Below are 19899 nucleotides of genomic sequence, written 5' to 3'. Positions count from 1 at the left end.
GGAGCCCAGGACAATAAAATCTGTCACTACCTCCATTTCTTCCCCATCTATTTCCCAGGAAGTGATAGGACCAGATGCCATGATCTTAGTTTTCTTAATGTTGAGTTTCAAGCCAACTTTTGCATTCTCCTCCTTCACCCGCATCAAAGGGCTCTTTAGTTCCTCTTCACTTTCTGCCATTAGAGTGGTATCGTCTGCATATTTGAGGCTGTTGATATTTCTCCCAACAATCTTAATTCCAAATGGTGATTCATGTAGCCCCACCTTTCTCATGATGTGCTTGTAAATGACTTAGTTTTGATCTAACAGAAATCTGTGAAGACACTGATATTGACTCCTATAAAACATGTAATTGCAAAGCAAGACTTCTAGCTATTTTTTCTGTTAAAGCTTCCAGTTGTACTTGCCCTGCAAGGTAGAACTGAGAACAACCCATCCATGCAGCTCACAAGAAACTTGGTTTAGTTCTGTTCTGTCTTAGCCTAACAATATCAGAGTATTGTTACAGGGACAAGAGATCAAGTGAGAAAGCCAGCTATGTAGCCCTGAGCTCCTTGGAGGAAGGACAGGATATAAATTAAAAAGCAATAGCTGCAAAATTAGGTGCAGCAGATAACTATTAGAGAGGAGCTTTTCAGTGGAGGTGGCCTAATTCTAGAATGACTTGCCCAGAGCAGCTCTCCTGGCAGTCACATATAAGGATGGTGAGAATTTTGATTCCATTTGGCTCTGAATTCACAACATTCTTCATATTTGGAACAAAAAAAATAAAATAAAATTTAAAAAGTTGTGAATTTGAGAGCAACAAAAATGGGAAAAATTGTCCATCAGAATGCAAGGTCTTGAATGTTTAGCTCCTAAAAGACTGGGTAGTACTCCTTGAGTAGTCAACCATGTTTGTCTTGAATTTGAGGTAATACCTCTTTTTCCTTGAAGGCTCCTCCTCTTTAAAGCTATATGGCAGTCAGGTCTCATGTTGTTGCTGGTGCTTTTATTGATGCTAATTTGTATAACAGTTTTATTCTGTTCTGATCTTCTTTTTGATTAGAATTTTGATGATTAACAACCCAAGGTAAGTCTTTTATTGGGAGGTATCCAAACTCTATCAACAAACAATGACAATAAATAAACAACAGCACCAGTTCTACATAGACTGCCACAGAAACTGTGTCACCTCTGTACCCCACAGTAACAGAATTATGTACACTGCATGGTACTGGCACAGCTAACAGCATGACTGCACTTGTTTAAAAGGCTTTTAAAGCATACTTCTGATTTAGTGGGGAAATTACTTGTACAGTCACTCCTATGCCTGATTTTAATGATTTACGGTGCAATCCCATCCATGTTTAGACAGAAAAAAGTCCTATAACTCCAGATATTTCACAGCCAGCAATGGAACTATGGGACTTTTTTCCTTTCTAACCATGTATAGGATTGTGCCTTTTGAATTCGGCTGAAATGCAATAATGACTAATTTACAAAGTATATCTTTACTTGTATAGCAAGATACAAACTATCCTCTAATGGACATTTATATTCATCCTTTGCATGTTGGAGAACAATTTTGCCTCTTCAGCATAGTAATAACGAGCTTCTGTTTATATACACTCTTCATGAAAAGTGTTACTATCCTTTGAGTGCCAGAGTCAAGTAAGATAGAGTTAAATGGAGGAATGAACAAAGCTTAAAGCAAAATATAATGCATATTGACAAGTAATCAGTTAGTATAAAACAATCAATCAGCAACACCAGCATTTTATCACTTAGACAATAACACATGTGAGACGCATTGTGCATGCAAGAACTGCACTTGTAAAGATGCCTGACAAAACAAGGCTGTTGTTTCAGGATCAGCGAAGCCCCATGGATGTCAGGCTATTTTCATATGTTCTAATAGGTAATACATTTTCAGATGTGAAGAACTGGACATTAAAGTCCACCGTACTTTCACCAGGGGGATACAGATTAGTCCACACAAAACAGCAACTACATAGCAAGGAGGCTACCGTGTTTTCATTCTCTTATTCCCACTCATGTAAAGCATAATCAATGTACTTATCTAAATAGATTGCCCTCCACTTTTGCATTTCCAAATAGCATTGCATTACTTACTTGTTTTTGACTATACCATGAAAGGAGGAGCAAAAAGAACTGCATTCAAAGGCTTGAGAATGTTGGGAAAATGTTTACCTTGCCGGACTTCAGTACTTACTCTAGTGCAGTGAGGTAGTTGGTGAGTGGGTGCACTCCTATTTTACAACTTATGTTCTACTTGTGTACAGTTCTGCAGTGCATTGCAGCCTTCCCAGCTGATTGCACTTCCGAGGAAGCCCCATAAAGAACTGTTGAGGCCTTCCAGTGCTGAGTGAGATTATTTGTTTAGGAATTGGTTTTGTTGATGCTCAGAAAATACTTGGACATCCCCAGTTCTCAGCACAAATTTCAGTTTGGGGTTTGTTTGTTTTTGTGTAACTTCTGCATTTGTCTACATTTATATTGTTCAGTTACCCTGTTCACACAAACCAAACTGTGTACCCAAATCAAGAAATGTCATATGTCAAACTGATGTTCACAGAATCTTGGTGGACTTGAGTGTTGCTTCTTGCCTATTCTGTTCTTCTTAAGGGGGCTTCTAACAACAGCAAAACAGAAGCTCACTTTTGAGTGAGCCACTGGTGTCTGTGATGGAAGAATATATTTTTATCATATTTTGTAAGCTTAAATCAATACATAGCTTTACCTTTTCAGTATCCCTGTGGTTACCTAAGACTATGACTTCTGGGGTTACATCTTGGTCCAGGACTTTGTGAATTAAATTCAGGATTTGCTTTCCATTGACAGCTGTATTCATGAAAGAACCCTCTTTCTAACTTGTGGGGAGACCCCACTGCACTTCGACACAGCACACCCAATTTGGATGGGTGTTAGAAGCAGGACTCCTGAAGTGCAAGTGAGTTCCCCATTCTGCTCTACCCACTGTCCAGTCCCAACACCCAGCACTTATTCTATCCTAAGTTTGCTGTCCAACTTACATCCTGGAACTGAATCCTGGGCTACTTGATATCATTCAGGATACATAGGACCTGTGGAGACTGAGTGTCATGGTTTGTATACAAATTAATAGCATCCATGGCGTGGAGAAGGGGCTTTCATCCTTTTCATTTCACCATTTTATTCACCATTGCCTCTCCACGAAAGCTTTCATGAGGATGGTTTCAACCATGAAAGCAGCAGTAGAGAACAGTTTATCCGCATTTCTTACCACAGTCATTTTAGTTTAAAAACTTCAGTTCTTTGCCCTTGAAAAAAAACCCCTTTGCTAAAACCTCTAAAATGGTATCTTTTTTCCTTTTTGAATCTCTTCTATAATTCCCAGATCAAATTGGCATTACTGTTTCTACCCCAACCCTTGTCTCAATAAGGCATTATTTGAGCTTGGGTTGAGAACAGGATTGTCATTTTAATTTTTGCAGTACTTTGACCAACTGTGAAAGTGGTAAAGAAGTTGGTATTGTCCATTCTCTTGAAAATACAAAATGAACAAAAACACTTTCCTCTGCTTTATCCTTGATTACAGCCAGAATGAATTGACAATAAGACAACTATATTCTTAACAAGATACAACCTCTGCCCAACTTATGGGATAAGCTGCAATTGCCTTGTCCAAACACAGCTCTCACCATATCTTTTATTCATACAAATATTTCCTTTATTGTATTTTATACTTTATCGCTGGTACCATTTCAGTGTACATGAAAGGAAATCCACACCCTTGTTGATAATGAAAGCTGAAAGATTACCACATGTGAAATACTTTGATCGCCTGAAATGACAAATATTAATTTATTACAGTTACTGACCCTAATCGTCCCAGGGTGTATCACTTTCTACTTACCTGGAATTTCTTCCGCTGATATGTGTGACCCCAACAGTCCTACGCTATCTCTTACTGGCTTCTTAGGCCCTGTGCTACGGATGCAATAATTCCTTTCCCTCTCTCTGAGTAACAAAATGGTTGCATTGTTGCTTTCCTTGCTGCTCTGCTTTAATAGTAGTGATGGGGACCCATCATCGCACCGGCCAGATCAAACCTGGTGTGTTTTGATCCATCCGTGGTTTTGCTTCCTTGACCACATCCACACTGTAGTTAAGCTTAGAAAAAAGGTGCCAGTTGTTACCACTAGGAGGTTTTTCCTCTGTGAATTGTTGTGCAAAATGGTGGGAGGGGGATTTTCATCAGGAGGGTAAATGGGTGGAGAAGTAGATAAAGAAAGAGAGAAAATGGGGAAGAAAAGAAATGGAATGTGGGTGGTCGGGTGCTTTCGTACTTGTGGCCCTGTTTTGGCATGAAAGAGAATGTGTAAATGTGTAAAAGTTTGGAGTGGCTGTTAAGATGGGCTCATGTGCACTGCCCCTGCCCTTCTATCTCCAGGTGCAATAGATCAGACTGAGAGAACTGGGCATGTTCAGCCTTGAGAAGAGTAGACTGATGGGGGTGGGGGCAGGATACCCCTCTATAAGTACCTCCAAGGCTGTCACAAAGAGGAAGGTCAAGATCTCTTCTTGCCGATGCCAGAGTGTGGGACACGGAATAATCGATTCTAGTTGCGACAACCCAGATGCAGGCTGGACATCAGGAAAAGCTTCCTCGCTGTCAGAGCAATACAACAGTGGAACCAACTGCCTAGAGAGATGGTGGGCTCTCCCACACTGGACACATTCAAAAAGAAACTGGACAGCCATCTGAGTGGGTTGGTGCAATTTGGTGTCCTGCATCAGCAGGGGGTTGGACCTGATGGCCTTCATGGCCCCTTCCAACTCTACTATTCTATGATTCTATGATCTCTTCCCCCCACCCCCACATAGTTCAGACTTCACTGTGTTGAGCTGAGAAGGTATGAAGAGGAGATCTGCTTGCATTAGACAGAATGCAAGAACTTCCTCAGCCCAACTGTGGAACCTACATCATTGGGGATCCCTGTCATGCGGAGGGTTCTACTTGTGTTCTAGCAAACCAAGGTGAAACTCCTGTTCTTTCTTTGCTGGTTTATCATAGCAAATTCTGTGCTGAAGAGGTGCATGACCCCCTCCCCCCAGAACCTACTTTGAGCTGTCATACATTCCCTTGACACCTGGACACAGCTTCTGTGTCAGCATGAAGGTGGTGTGTATGAATGGCTTGATGCCTGCAGGATAATGAATGTGTGTGAGAGTGTTTGTTGTGTGTTAGGGTTTACCTCCCTTAACACATTCAGAGCAACAGACTGTTTCTTTGCAAAACCTCTTTATTCACCAAGGTATACCCAATAAATTCAGAATGAGTATACCCACAGAATGTGCCTCTGAGCATGCACAGAACAGTTTGCTGAACCCAATCTAAACAACAACTTCTGGAAACCAATCCCTTTGGGGGGGGGGCCCACTTGGAAATGAGCACACCTTTTCTCTGTCAGCTGACCCTCCAATGGGCTAGCTCTCCTCTCCTGATGTTGCACTGTGGGGTCAAGAGTTTCATCTGACTCTGAGAGCTCATCTCCCACACACACACCTCGACAGCCAACCAAGAATCTCGGTTATTCTCAGAGCCTACCTGAGCACTTGGGAAGAGTGGCATTGCAATAAGGGCTGTCGCTTCTCTCATCTCAAAGTCTGAAGTCCCGGGAGTGCGCACCAAGAACAATGACCCCTCTCTTTCCCAACAGTGTTGCATTGCGATCATCAGTCGTTAAGAACATTGCCACTCCACACGTACCTCTTTCTCCCAAGATTATCACCAGCCCACACCCTCTGTCTCTTTCCCTCCTTAAAATATCATCCCTAAGGGAATGTGGCCCACGCTGAAAAAAAACGTGCTTATCTGTTTTATGGCATATTTCTGCACTGTACAAATTGTTGTCGCCTTTGGGATAATAACATTCTATATGTACTTTGAAATCAGTTTGAATTCTACTTACTCATGTTTATGATGTCTAATTTTTATTTCACTTTGGGCTAGATATGGTTACGTACATGTTTATCTGGCTTACAAGCTTCTTATGTATTATTTGATATGAAACTGAGGAAGAATTTCTAAGATGAGTTAACTGGAACATCAAGGAACAAGCCTGTTTGCAGATGGGGAAAAAACAGAAATTCTTCAGGAAAGCCATGTCTATTCAATTTTATCTTGTTTTTCAGCAGCAGATCTTAGCTATAGTTCCATATTTAAATTACTTACATGGGTAGTTCATTATTAATCTGATCTGGATGACCCGTAATTTCGTTCTTTTTCACTTTTGCTGGCCTGCTAAGATGTTGCAGTGTTATAACTTAAACTGTAGATTAGGGTTAGGCAGTTGTGCGTTTTACTAGCCAAGCCACATAAAGACAGGCTAGACAGGCCCTAGCACTGGTAACTTCCTGCTTGGACTCTTGTCACATGCCCTGTGTGGGGCTGCCCTTGAAGACAATGCAGACATTGCCATTGGTTCAGAACAGAGCTGCCAGACTGCTGACAGGGACCAGTGGGCGAGAACACATCACACTGGTCCCATATAGCTACACTGGCTACCAACAGAGGACTGGGATCGATTCAAGGTATTAACAATAAATATAAAGCTTTAGATGGTATAGGGCCTGGTTATCCAAGGGAACGTCTCCTTCCATACGAACCTGCCTGAAACCTAAGATCTGCCACAGAGGTCTTCCTCCAAGAACCCTCCTTGAGGAGGCTGGTTATGAGGAGGAGCGTCTTCTCCATGATAGCACCCCAGTTATGGAATTTGCTCTTCAGAGAGGTGCGCCTGGTGCCAACACTTTATTCGTTTTGGTGCCAGGCCAAATCCTTTTTATTCTCCCAGTTTTTAAATCAATAGTGTGTTTTAATTAGTTGTAGCATGCATGAGCACTAAGGAGTTCTTAACTATTTTATGGTTGCAGTGTGGTTTTAATATATATTTATATTTGTGGCTGTAATGTAAACTGTCTTGAGATTTTACAATAATCAGCTGGCATATAAGAAATCTAACATAAATAAACAAATAAATATTTTTAAAACTTCATTCCATTAATTTCTGTAGAATTCCAGAAGGATTCACATATTTCTGTGTGTGGGTCACCATTCCTGTCTGCTTTCCCAGAGACAATACAACCCTGTCTAGTGCTACGAATGTATAATCCGACTGAGCTAAAGAGCATCGATACGTATATTTCCACAGGTCTGGCTGCAGCGTGTAGGCCAGTTGGTTGTCTTTTCACATATCCCATTAAAAACAGTGATGGCATCTTGGCGTCAGTGATTGTGTCATCCTCTTAAACTCTATGACAGAAATCTGTATTTACAACTGGGAAGCATTTCGGCAGGTGCACTGGGAACAGGAATGGTGTTTATTTTTTTCTTCTAAGTGAATCTATTCTTACCACATCAGTTTCTGCTTTTGTCACTGACCAGCCCTTTGTAAGTGACTTTTCAGTGCTTTTTATTGCTTTTGCTTTTGAGTTGGGGAAGCATGAAGGGCTTCACTGAAACATGAGCTGAAAAAGCCCAAGTGTACTTGTGGCCCTTACCTATATATGCCCTAATTAGTTGTTTTGATTATCTGCTCCATTTACTAAATATGAACACCATATAAGCAATGAGTTGAATCCAGAACTAATCATACTTGAAGTAAACACATTGAAATTCTTAGGTTTGTCAATGAGTTTGTCGTTACTGACTGAAGTCCCATTGATTTCAATGGATTTACACTAAACATGACTAAGCCTGGATCCAAGTCAATTTGTTTTCTAACATAGATAGTTATTGGGTAGAAACTAAGGATACTTTCATGGTCCCACTGATTTTCTTATGCCCCACCAATTGCGTTGCACAAGTGGCTCTACCACTTGTGTAATGGCAATTTAGTATTTCTGGAGCAACTTGAAAAGGGCTGAAGAAATAATTTTTGGAAGGAGGTAGGTTGTTGGAGCTTTCTGCTGATCTTCCTCTTTTCAGAAATGAATATCTTTGCTCATCTGGGGACTTCCTTTAGGAAACACTAAATCTTCCTTATATAAGTGATGGGTCCCACTTGCACAACAATCAGTGGGCCCTCCACTTGCAAAAGGTACTTGGTAGAGGCATAAGCACACCCTTGGAGTTTTCCCTTTCTTCCATTAAAAAGTTTAGTAAAATGGTTAGGCTGTGAATGCTCCATTTCTATACTGTGCTTGGTTTGCACATCTAAGGGCAAAAGTGTCACATGCAGTTCTCAGCCACATGAGCTTTAATAAGATTATAGTATTTCTATGGCTTCAATGGATTTACATTAGGACTACAAGAATACTGCAGAGGGATGCCCATCTTGCATAGACTTGACACCATATTTTGCACACAGTGAAATTTTGCATCAAAGGTGAAACCCTGCTTTTTCTGAAGAATCCAGGTAAAATTGAAAGAAGCACTGTGCACAGTTTAGTTCTTTGATGATAGGAGACATCAATTATTTTAAAAATTTGAGTAAAACTGAGTAAATTTCACTAAGAAATCAGTTTTTATTTGCTTGTAAATACAAAAATGCAGTGTCTTGCAGAAGTATTCACAATCCTTTTGACCATTCCACATTATGTTATGTTGTATCTGAAACTGAAATTGATTTACTTGGCATTGTTACTGCTTCCTTGTAGACTCTGTCTACAAGATACTCAATATGGTGATGGTGCAAACTTTTGATTATTGTGTTACAAAAGTTAAGAGGACAAAAACAAACTGGCACCTGTCGGTTGTATAATTACTCACCTTGTTTGCTGCAAATTTGCGCTGGTGCAGTCCATTGGCTCCAGAAGTCACATACTGTGGTTGAATGGTCCTCATGTATGGAATTCCAGTGCACATGATCCCAGATTAAATCCTCTTGTTTCTGGAGAGCCCCAGCATATGTCGGAGAGCATACCTGAACATGTAGCTTCATGAAGACAAAGGGCTGATCATAACAACTTTAGGAAAAAGTTGTGCAAGAGCACCAATAAAGTTTGGATTATAGAGAAAACTTCCAACCTATGAACATTCCCTAAAGTATCATGTCATCAGTTACAAATTGAAAGAATACAGTTGAACAAACTCTGCCTAAAAAGGCTGTCCATCGATGCTCAGTGACAGGGAATGGAAAGCATTAGTCAGAAAAGCAATGAAGAAGCCAGGGGTAACTCTGAAGGAGCTGGACAGCTGTGCAGCTGAGGTGAGAGAAACTGCCCATTGGACAGCGATCACTGGATGCTAGATGTGGTGCAAAATGCTAGATGTGGTGCAAAGTCAAGAGCATGCATAGCCCTGAGAACACTATCCCCGTGGTGAAACGTGGTGTCAGGGTCATACTGGGAATGCTTTTTCTCTGCAAGGGCTAGAAACTGGTCCTGATTGAGGACAAGATGAATAGAGCCAAATCAGATAAATTCTGTTTTAGCTTGCAAATGACCTGGTTGGGACTGTGGCAGAGATTCATATTCCAGAAGTGAAGCAACCCTACCACACAGGAAAGATAACATCAGAGTTTCAAAACAAGAATGTCTTAGAATGATTCCATCAAAGTTTGTAAAGAAAGGAAGCTATGGAGAAACTAGAAAAGATTAAGTGTAAGGATGTTTTACTGGAGACCAAGATCAAGATCATCTATAATATTGTATTCCTAACTAGTATTTATGAGTGCAAAAGCTGCACAGTGAAGAAAACTGACAGGAAGAAAATTGATGAGCTCAAAACATGATGCGGGAGGAAAGCTTTGTGAATACTGTGGATCAGCAGAAACGTGAAACAGTGGATCCCAAGTCAAACCAAGCCAGAACTTTCTCTAGAGAAAAATAATGAAAGAGAAAATGTTGCATTTGGGGCAAGGGAGAAAGCAAGTCTCACTGGAGAAGACAGTAAATTAAAGAAAGTTGGAGGTGGGAAGAGACAAGGAAGACCAAATATGCAATGGCTTAGTTCCATAAATGAAGCCTCGGTCTTTGTTTTGCAAGAGCTGATCAGCTGGCAAGGACAGGAGAATCTGAAGGGCATTCATTTATAGGATCTCATAAGTTGGAGATTACCTGATGACACACCAAAACAACAGCATTAACTTTTCATATATCGATGCATAGAAATACATTCACCTAACTATTTGATTTCAGAAACTTTTCTGTTAGGATCTCTCCATGCAATAAGTGAAATATTGCAGTGTAAGAAATAATATTTAGTCAAGTTTTGTCAAACATAGGACAATATTTTTATCCTATCAAATGTGTCTTATCAGTTACATGTGAAAATGTCTTTTATTGCTTGTTCCCATTAGTGCTGATGAGACTGTTGAAGAATTTACTGACCTGGGCCCTGCTTGACTGCAATGTGTTTGATTTATAGCTTGGTTTTCATTTAGCCAAAAGGAGGAACAAAATTGTTATTTTGTGAGCCACACAGAGAACCCAGATAAGGCCTATTGTAGTGGCATACAAATTGAAATAATAAAGAAAAAAGTAAATGTTTGCTCCCTCTTCTTCTGTGCTATATTGTTGTCAGGATTGTACAGTGTACCTGAAATCTATACTATTGAAACGTCATCCATGGAGATACACTTAGAGTTCAAATGTTATTTTATTTGGCAACTGAAATAATGTTTTAAAAATTAAAGTTTAAAGTTAAAATGGTTAGTAAGAAGAAATCTCAATTCCATAGGCATCAATTATATTTTTTAAAATAAGTTTGCACTCATTTCAAAAGATTTAGCAAGCTAAAATCAATCTTGATAAATTGTCTATTTTATGGAATCAATATTCTTAGAATAAAGAAGTGTAGTATCTGTTGGACATGTATAAAAACATAGAAAAGTGACAACTAGCATGTAGAATTTTATTCTGCTCTGCTCTCTAATGCTAAGTAGGAACAGATTTGAACAACACTGGACTTGAAATGATTTTTAAAGGAAATTCTGGGAACTGCAGGAAGTGGTGATATTACAAAGTCAGTAGGTGGCACTCTCTCCTCCAGATCAATATTGTTTAGCATATTTCCATGAGACACAGTACTGTTGGAAATACACCGGGGTTTTTTCCCAGATAAACTAAGCTTTTAAACATATGTGGTCAATCCCATCACATTTTTTTTTTTTTTTTGCAAGTATAGAGGTATAAAGCCCTTGGGGTCCTGGACAAATTCCAATCTAGTTAATTAATTTCTTCCTGGAATAAAACTATACCTGGCATTTCAAAGCCTGCTGAACCTTAAAAGAATTAGTAAGTAAAACAGGCAGCAGTAATTCACAGTATTTGGTTTAAAAGCTTGATAAAGATAATTATAATCATCCCATATTTTCTAGTTGCTTTTTATTTCTCCCCTCCCAATAAAACATCTGATTGTGGCATATTTGGAAGCTTGAAACCACAATAGACTATTGAAGTCTATATTTTAAAGGAGAAAGAATGTCACAGTGAAAAAGTAGTTTAGTATAGAAATATGTACTTTCTTATAACAGTGCCACATGAGAAACTGAAGTATGAGCATAAACTTAGTTTTTCTGTGATTCTTGCCAAGTGATAACTTACCTAAACAAGTTCTCTTGCTCAATGAAAATTCTGATGCCTTACCAAATTTCTAGCAGTTTTTTTTTCTTGTTCATAGATACAGCAAAGAAGCATAAACATTTGGTTAGATTAGATTAAGAAATTTCCCTTAGATTAGCATGGGCTTTTTGCATAATTTGCCCTATGGTTTGGAATTATCAGGGAGAAATATTAAAAGTGGTTTATTTATATTTCAGCACCAAATTAAGAAGATGGCCTCATTCATTCACAGTTCTTATCCCATGACAAGCCTAATCCCCAACACCTCATTACAGGAAACATTTTCAGGATTGCATATATCATCTTGTTTAACTTGTGCATTTTTATAGGGTACAGCTGAAAGGTAGGAAAGTTAAGGCTGTTCATTGATAAGAAAATAAATATAATGTTAAGAATCTCTTTCAAATGAGAGAAATGTTGTAAGATTTACTGTTATCAAGGTGCTGTTTGCTAGGAACTTGACTGCTAAAAACATAAGAGCATCTCCCTCCATTATTATAGAAAAAGCTTCTCATTGGAAATAGATTTTCAATAAGGCCAATCCACCAAATACCTTACAATACTTGGCACCATATCAAAAAAAAAAAAAAAAAGAGCTCTGCTTAGACTCAATGAATAACATTCAACTGCATCTCAATAGCAAGCTTTCTTTCCTTGGTAGATCACCAAAATTTAGGATGCCAGCCACCCATCTCTTAAGTTATTACCCAGGTCATTCAGTGAAAAGTAAAACCACATTATCTTTAGATAATAGTTCTGGCCTTCTAGAAGAATGTTAGGATAGCCTCAGTATTAGGGTCAAAACACACGTTTTGTTTTTCATGCATGGCATTGCCTGCATTATGATAAAGAAAAATATTTTGTGCATACTGTTGTTTTCCTGGTCACAGTTTGTTCAGCAGGATTCCCGATCCAATTCCTTAGAAAATAAGCCATAAACCAGCATCTGTTGCATTGCCACAGATATTTAGATAAAATTCCGGGAGTGATCCTGTTCACAATCTCTAGAGGAGGGGTGGGCAACCAGGGACCCCCTTCACTGGGCTTTTTTTGTCATGGAATGCACCAGAATGGCGTTCTGGCACCTTTTCTTGACGGGCGTAGCAGGTTCATTAACAGAGTGCCTGTGGGCTGCTTGTGTGTCGGTGCTGCTTGTGAGGGCGTTGCTCGGCTTGGGACGCTGCTCGGCTTGGGATCGGTCGTGTGGTCACGTGCTGAGTGCTTACTGCCAACGACGACCATTCTGTTTATGTGTGTGTAGAATGGCTGCCCCCAAGAGGTGAGTTCCAGCACTTTTTTTTTTTTTTTTTACAAAAAAAGCACTGCCTCTGCAGTTGCCCACCATTACAGCTGAGGTTGCAGTGGCCCCAAAAAATGGTATTTTGCCACCATTAGTATGGTTTCAAACCAGATTTGGCTATTTAGTTTTAAGTAGCAGTTCTCTGTCAAAAATCTGTGGCAAATCACCAGCTGAGAGAGAGAGAAAGAGAGAGAGAGAGAGAGAGAGAGAGAGAGAGAGAGAGAGAGAGAGAGAGGGAGAATTGGTTCAGTAGTGAGGAGGTCTGGAAGAACAGCGACTCCCAGATCTGTGGACATGACTGTAGAGGAGGAATAAACGATTTTTGGTTCCCCATGTATTGCTGGACTGCTGCTGCTATCAGCCCTAATCTGCATAAACAGCCATAAGGGCTGATGGGCATTGCAATCCAGCAACATGGACAAGACCCTACCATTGCTCTAGGGAATAAGAATTAGGTACAAACATTTCTTCCCTAAACATGTCAGATATAGATTGGTTTCACTGATTAGATTGCTGTAAGCTGCTATTTATGTGAGCTCTGCATTTCCATGAGCTGAAATGCTCCTGTGTAGGCATGTGATTGTCAGGGGGAGAATTGTTAGGAAAGACCCTAAGCTTCCTCCTGCACCAAAGAATTGGAAAAAATAACAATATTGGATTATGATTTGTTAGGAAAGATGTATAAAATACATCATGGTGTCTTGTAAGCTCACAAAGCTGAGCAGGACTGTCAAGGACAAGTTGTTTCAGAAGGCATTCAATCATATGGTCACCCCAAGTTGGCAGTGACTTGACATAACAATGCAAATAAATGTTTAAGGGAAGGTGCTGGTACATTGCTACCAGCTCTTTGCATCCTCAAAATGATCCCTAATTAATAGGAGGATTTTTATAGGAAGACTAGAGGTATAAAATTATGGGAAATTTTGAAGCTATTTTTTTAAAAAATTGAATAACTTTAAAAATTATTTAGACCATTTTAAAACCATTTAAAATGGCCTTTAAATTCTCTGTGTAAGATCTCCAGCATAGAGATTTCTTCTACTCCTTATTAAAAATATTGATCCATTGTATCTTTTACTAATAGACCCTAACCCTAACCTTTCAAAAATCAAGATGCTTTTCACAGATTAGGTATTCGTCTTAGAAGTTATCATCCTAAGAGGTGAGAGAATCTTCTGCAGCTAAATAAGCTCCTAATAGCTTCAGTCAGAATAGCTTTCCCTAAATGTATCCCCAGCCACTTCTTTACAAACACGAACAGATGCCGTACACTAGTCTTCCTCTTCTTCCAGCTTTTCCTGCTTCTTCTGGCTCCCTGGATAATTCAGGTGTCCTAAGGACTATTTGCTGATGTTCATAAAATGTCTTATATATAACTCAATTTGCTCATAAACTTATTACATTTGGTATATTAAATTTGAACCTATAGCTTATTCAGACATTAATTACAAATTTATTTTACATATTTTTGATATTTTATAAGTAAACCAAATCATACCAAATCAACCAAATATAGTTAATGTACCTAATGTCACAGAATGACTTTAGTTCATAAACAGCACTAAAAGTGCATTGCATTTTTTTTAAAAAAAAATCTTCAAAATCTCTCTTCTCTGTCTCTCATGCACGCATATTCCATGAACAATAAAGGTTTTTCATCGATTCAGAATTTCTGGAAATTGTGTATCTGTGTTCATGAATATAAAGTTCAAATCACTGCAGGTATGGAGATTACAGTGAATAACAAACTGTTTTCTTGCACAAAGAACCTATTTTTGGAATACTTCTATTAAAATGTGGTATGGGATGGTTGCACCCCCATATCTATTCTATTCTATGCTAGAAGGAGGAGGCCATTTTGGATAAGATTGAAATATTGCAGAACAAATTAGTTAATATATGTGATCAGGGCAAGGCAGGAGGGGTCAAGATATAAACAAAGGTCAAAGCACAGTTAAAGTCAAGTGAGATTCCAAGGATCAGTAGCACAGAGGGTCAAGTACAAGGCAAATTCAAGGAAACAAGGGAAAAGGTACTGAAACCGGTTTCACTAACACTGAAGGCTTCTGTAGTCAGAGCTTCCTGAGCCCGATGCAGGGCTCAGCTGGAGTTTCTTTCAGCCCTTCTTGCCTTAGTTCTACTTGAGAGGAGAGCCTTTCTCGGGGGAGTCCTGCTTTGTAACTGAGTTCTCCTCAAAGCAAGCGTATTGGCCTGCTTTTGAATAAAGCTGTCAGGAGGTAGGTGACAGCCTCCGAGACAGAACTTCCTTTCTCCTTCAGGCATGGACTAGAGGTCCGTTCCCGATCTCCCCTTCGGAAACATGCTTCCCCAGATCTCCTGACATGGGTGGCTGCTTGGTATTGTATGTTCTGAGAGCTTTAGTTCCTCCCCAGAGGAAGATTCTTTCAGTGGGGGCATGACATGGATCTTTCAATGAACTCTTCCTAGCTACAACTTTGTTTAATAGCATGTTCCTCTATTATTTTTAGGCTATGTATTATCTTAATTCTTCTTCAGACTTTCACATTTAATATATATGCATTAGCTAGAGATTGAAATCAGTCTGCAGCTCTGACGAACTGCCCCATGAGCCCTCATTCAGTTGGAATGGACTGATTTAAGAAACCTCTGAATTTGCCAGTTATAAGGAGCTGGACTGTTATGTTTATGTTGAACCAAAGAATCTTGAATTGCCTAACTTTGGATGTTTTATTAAGCTAGCCATGGCCATGTGACAAAATCTGGAGCTGCTAAAGGAAGTGACTGTGGGAAGTATATGCTGGAAGAGCTAAATTTCCATTTTACATGTGGCCAGCACAATAGAGATTTAGTACTTTTAGGGACAAGGCCTGAAGCAAATGGATATATTCTGTTTCGAAACTCAGCAGCTCAGCGGAACTGTCTTTGGAGAATGAAATTGGCAGGACTGACCCCCTCCCCTTTGGGAATTGGATACTGCCCCGTATCATCATCATCAAAATCAGAGTAGGACTTTAACAACATTACTTCTAATCCATACCTGAATTTTCTTTCCTGGATTATGGAATAGTGACCCAGACTTCATGGATTTTCTAACCAGCTTTAACATTATTTGTGTATAAGGAACTTATACACTGAATGAATTTTTCTATGTCCTTCCAGGTAGACTTCATTCATACCTAGCCATTAAGAGAAATCAGTTTGACTGATGCATGAGTGGGTTAGTTACTCTTATCTTTGTTGATATTAGAGACTTGGTTCCTGTTGCAGGGATGCATTTCTTCCCATTTTATTGCCAGTAAGGTCACTAAGGTCTGCCTTTATATTTATATTTCTCCATCAAATGCATTACACTGGTACCTCGGCTCACGAACGCCTGGGTTCACGACCAAATTGGGTCACGAACAAAAATTTCATGAAAATTTTGACTTAGGTTGCGAACATCATATTGGGTGATGACCAAGATCACAGCCATCTCCCCTCTCCTCTGAGTGGGGAGATGGCCACGATTGCAGCCGCCTTTGTGCAGGAAAGACATGTGTGATCACGGGCGCGCTCCTGCAGGAAAGACGGGCACAGCACAGCCGCGATCACACACGTCTTCCCTGCACGAATGCGTGGCCATCTCCCCACTTGGGGGGTGGGGAGATGGCTGCAATTGTGCTGGTTGGGAGGGGGGATGTGGCCGAGATTGTGCCCGTCTTTCCTGCAGGAGTGTGCCCGTGCCGGATTTCTTTGAGAAACACCAGCCCAACATAACTGTAATGATCAGAGTGTTGAATCTGATGAACGATAACATGGCCTCTCATTTCCGGAGGGTTATGCAGCACAGGAAAAAACAAGTGACTATAGACAGATTTTTCACCAAAATTGACCCTGCAGCTAAGAGACAAAGAAGAGAGGAAACCCCTGAAAGAGATCTCCCCAATGTCCTTCTGGAGGGGGACTCTCCCTCAGAACAATAACCTCCCCCCCCCACCTAGGTTAGTGTTCTCCACTGTACTGTACAGCACTTTGTTACTTTGTTGTTCTTTGTCAATTTGTTTCAAATTTTTCTGATTAAAAAAAAACAGTTACAGTACGGATTAACCTTATTTACATTGAACCTTATGGGGAAATGTGACTTGGGTCACAACCAATTTGGGTCACAACCAGAGTCGTGGAACGGATTAAGTTGTGAGCCAAGGTACCACTGTATATTCCCAAGATCTGTGAAACAATTTGATCATCTTTGAACTTTTACTCATTTTAATTATCCTTCTGTAAATATTGTTGTTTTGGATGGTTTGGATGCCAGGATTGGTGATAGTCTTTCTAAGCCTCCAGTTGAGAATATTCTGACTGAGATTACTGTTTTGCCTTTGTTTTTGTTTTATTATTTTTTCAATTTATATTCCACATTGAATTAGTCCGAGGAATCGCTAAGCACATCACAAAAGAACTCTCCTGAACCTTTTTCTAGGGTCCATTACCTGAACTAAATAGGGAATTTTGCTTAGACTTGTCTACCATAATAATTATATGTGATCCTTGAGCTTACTTTAATCTAAAATATATGTTACTTTCCTTCTTAATGTTACAGAAATGAGTCTTTCTTAAGAGTATTTTATATAAGGAGAAAGCTAGGATTAGAAACTCCAGTTCCACAAATGATCACAACTGCACTTGATTGGGAAAAATATTATGAATAATGCAAAGTTTTTTGCAATGTTTGCTGATTTATTGAAAAACCAAAAGGGATGGTGAGGAATTCCAAAGGGATCTCTAAGCTGGGAGAGTGGACCTCAAAATGGCAAATGCAGTTCAATATAAGCAAGAGTGGAGTAATGCATGTTGGAGCAAAACATACCAATTTCAAGTATACACTGATGGGATCCGAACTAACAGTGACTGAACAAGAAAGCATCTTGGGGTAGTAGTGGAAAACTTGATAGAAAATATTGTCCCAGTGTGCAGCTGCTTTGAAGAAGGCAGAACTTATACTAGGCATAAGTAAGAACGGAATAGTGGCTGTACGGTGGCTCTAGACAGTACAGAGATCTGCATTTTCCTCTTTCCTCTTTCTAAGGCTGAGTTGAGTCTACTAGGGATTTGATTTATACATGGGCTGCCACTGCAGGTGGGTATTGCTTTCCTCTCCCATTCGAATAGCTTGGTGGACCAGAAACTAAGTAAGCCAGAAACTGAGTATAATTCCTGCTAGCTTTTCTCTCCAAAATTTAGTTTCCAATTGAAGCCTGCAAAAGGATCCCCTCTCAAAATTTGCCCTTTTGATGTGCCCTTGCCTGGTGTCCCTTAATTATTTATCTACTTGTTTGGGATGATTATCTAAAGCATGTAATGCAGATATAAAATTATGCAGATATTAAAGGGATAGGTAAATTGCACTTACCGCCTTGTCCTGTTGCTCAACTTGCTTTGTCAGTGGATTTCTTCATGCTCCAGTCATTCAGTCAACACTGACCTGATCATTCTTGGCTGGCGGATTCCCATGTAGCTCCTCATGGATGTAGGATACACACCTTTTCCATGCTCATAGGTAGATGTAGGCTTTTGTTTCTGCTGATTTGAGAGTAAATAAACAGGGCTTGTGAGCCAGCAAGGCAAATGAGCTCCATGATGTAGCTCACCAGGTCCAAAGCAATGACTGTTCAGCTTCCTTGGCCAGTGGTTGTGCAAGGTGGGGAATATTTGATTCTCAGAACATGAAATGGAATTTTCGGTGTAGGAGCATGAAACAATAATGTCAGTTTCACAGCGCAGGTCCAGCTGATGTTCTTGCTGACCACTTGGAATATCTTTAAATATGGCAACTGTTATATAAATTGCATGCATGCCACTGCTGCTACCACTGCAACAACACATTCTAGCACTTAGTGGCACTTTTGTTTGCTTAAATTGCACAGACACAGAACAGGATGAAACTGATGGCAGACAACTATGACGATGACCATCACCACTACCACCACCACCACCATCACCACCACCACAGATCTCCTGGGAGGACACAGCACTCCAATCACAGACCCTCTCCAGAACAGGTCGGCCATGTCTTTCCTTCTCTTACCTTCACAGTTGCCCTTTCCCCATGCCAATTTTCAAGATAAAATAAATGTTCAAATGAAAAAATAAATGACATAAGTGATCTGCTCTTTGAACTGAAACTAATAGCTTTGTTATTTATTTCCATCACTCAAAGAATCTAAACGTTTTCCTTCCTCTTTCTGTTTGGCTTTTTGTTCCTCTTGTTATGGTTTTCCTTCCTCCTTTTGCTTTTATAGCATTTCTGAAGAGTTCCAATTCAACTACTAAAACTAATGTTTCTGAAGAATTGCTTGTTTAATGGACTTCAGCATTTCTGTTTAGATAGCTGTTCTATTCAAGTATCATTTATTATGGTTGTCTCTTATGAACTCAACCTGGCCATAAGAATATAATTGGGTTGGATCTGTTCTCTGGTATTAGCATAATATTGATCTTATAAAAGTAAATTTTCAGAAACACTCTGTCCTATAATATCAAATTATCAAAATGACAGAGCAATTTTAATTGCTTCTGGTTTTGGAATACAAACATGACATATCATAGAATACCCATTACATTTTCTGTCAGCATCAATCATCTCTATTATCATCCTCATCTGACATTGCTTGTCTTTACCACACTTAAAAAGAAAAGTTGGGAGTGTGGCTAGGCTGAAGGGGTGGATCCAAGTGGGGTTGAAAGGGACAGAAGAAGAGCCATGCTGGATCAGATGAAAGACCAGACTAGGCCAGCATTTTGTTCCCTTGGCGGTCAAGCAGATCCCCTGGGAAGCCTGCAAGCAGGATAAAATGCTACAGCACCCCCTTGCCGGTTCTCCCCAGGCCTACCGTCTCTGACAGTGAAGGTAGGATGCAACAGTCATGAGTAGTAGCCATGGATAACATTGGCTACTAGTCATAGCCAATAAAGTTGGCCATGAATGCTTTTCCATACACACATTTCACACCGAGCAGAGAGGAACGGACTTTGGCATATTTGTGCCATGATGGGAAAAGAGTGTATAATTTGCAGATCTCCAT

The 19899-nt window shown here is 39.8% G+C and overlaps 1 protein-coding gene across 1 annotated transcript in view; it reads left to right on the top strand.

Moving 5' to 3' along the window:
- Positions 1 to 19899, top strand: part of ERC2 (ELKS/RAB6-interacting/CAST family member 2) — a 502285-nt gene that overhangs the window by 461329 nt on the left and 21057 nt on the right. Inside the window, exon 19 of the mRNA XM_044451516.1 lies at positions 18742 to 18876. Within this exon, the coding sequence (XP_044307451.1) occupies positions 18742 to 18876 (135 nt within the window). The remainder of the gene's footprint in view (positions 1 to 18741; positions 18877 to 19899) is intronic.

This window comes from Varanus komodoensis, unplaced genomic scaffold, assembly GCF_004798865.1.
Source record: "Varanus komodoensis strain SLA01 unplaced genomic scaffold, ASM479886v1 scaffold6_2, whole genome shotgun sequence".
NCBI classification, from domain to species: Eukaryota; Metazoa; Chordata; class Lepidosauria; order Squamata; family Varanidae; genus Varanus; species Varanus komodoensis.
Note: the sequence above shows the minus strand (reverse complement) of the source record. Positions and strands in the feature narration are given on the sequence as shown.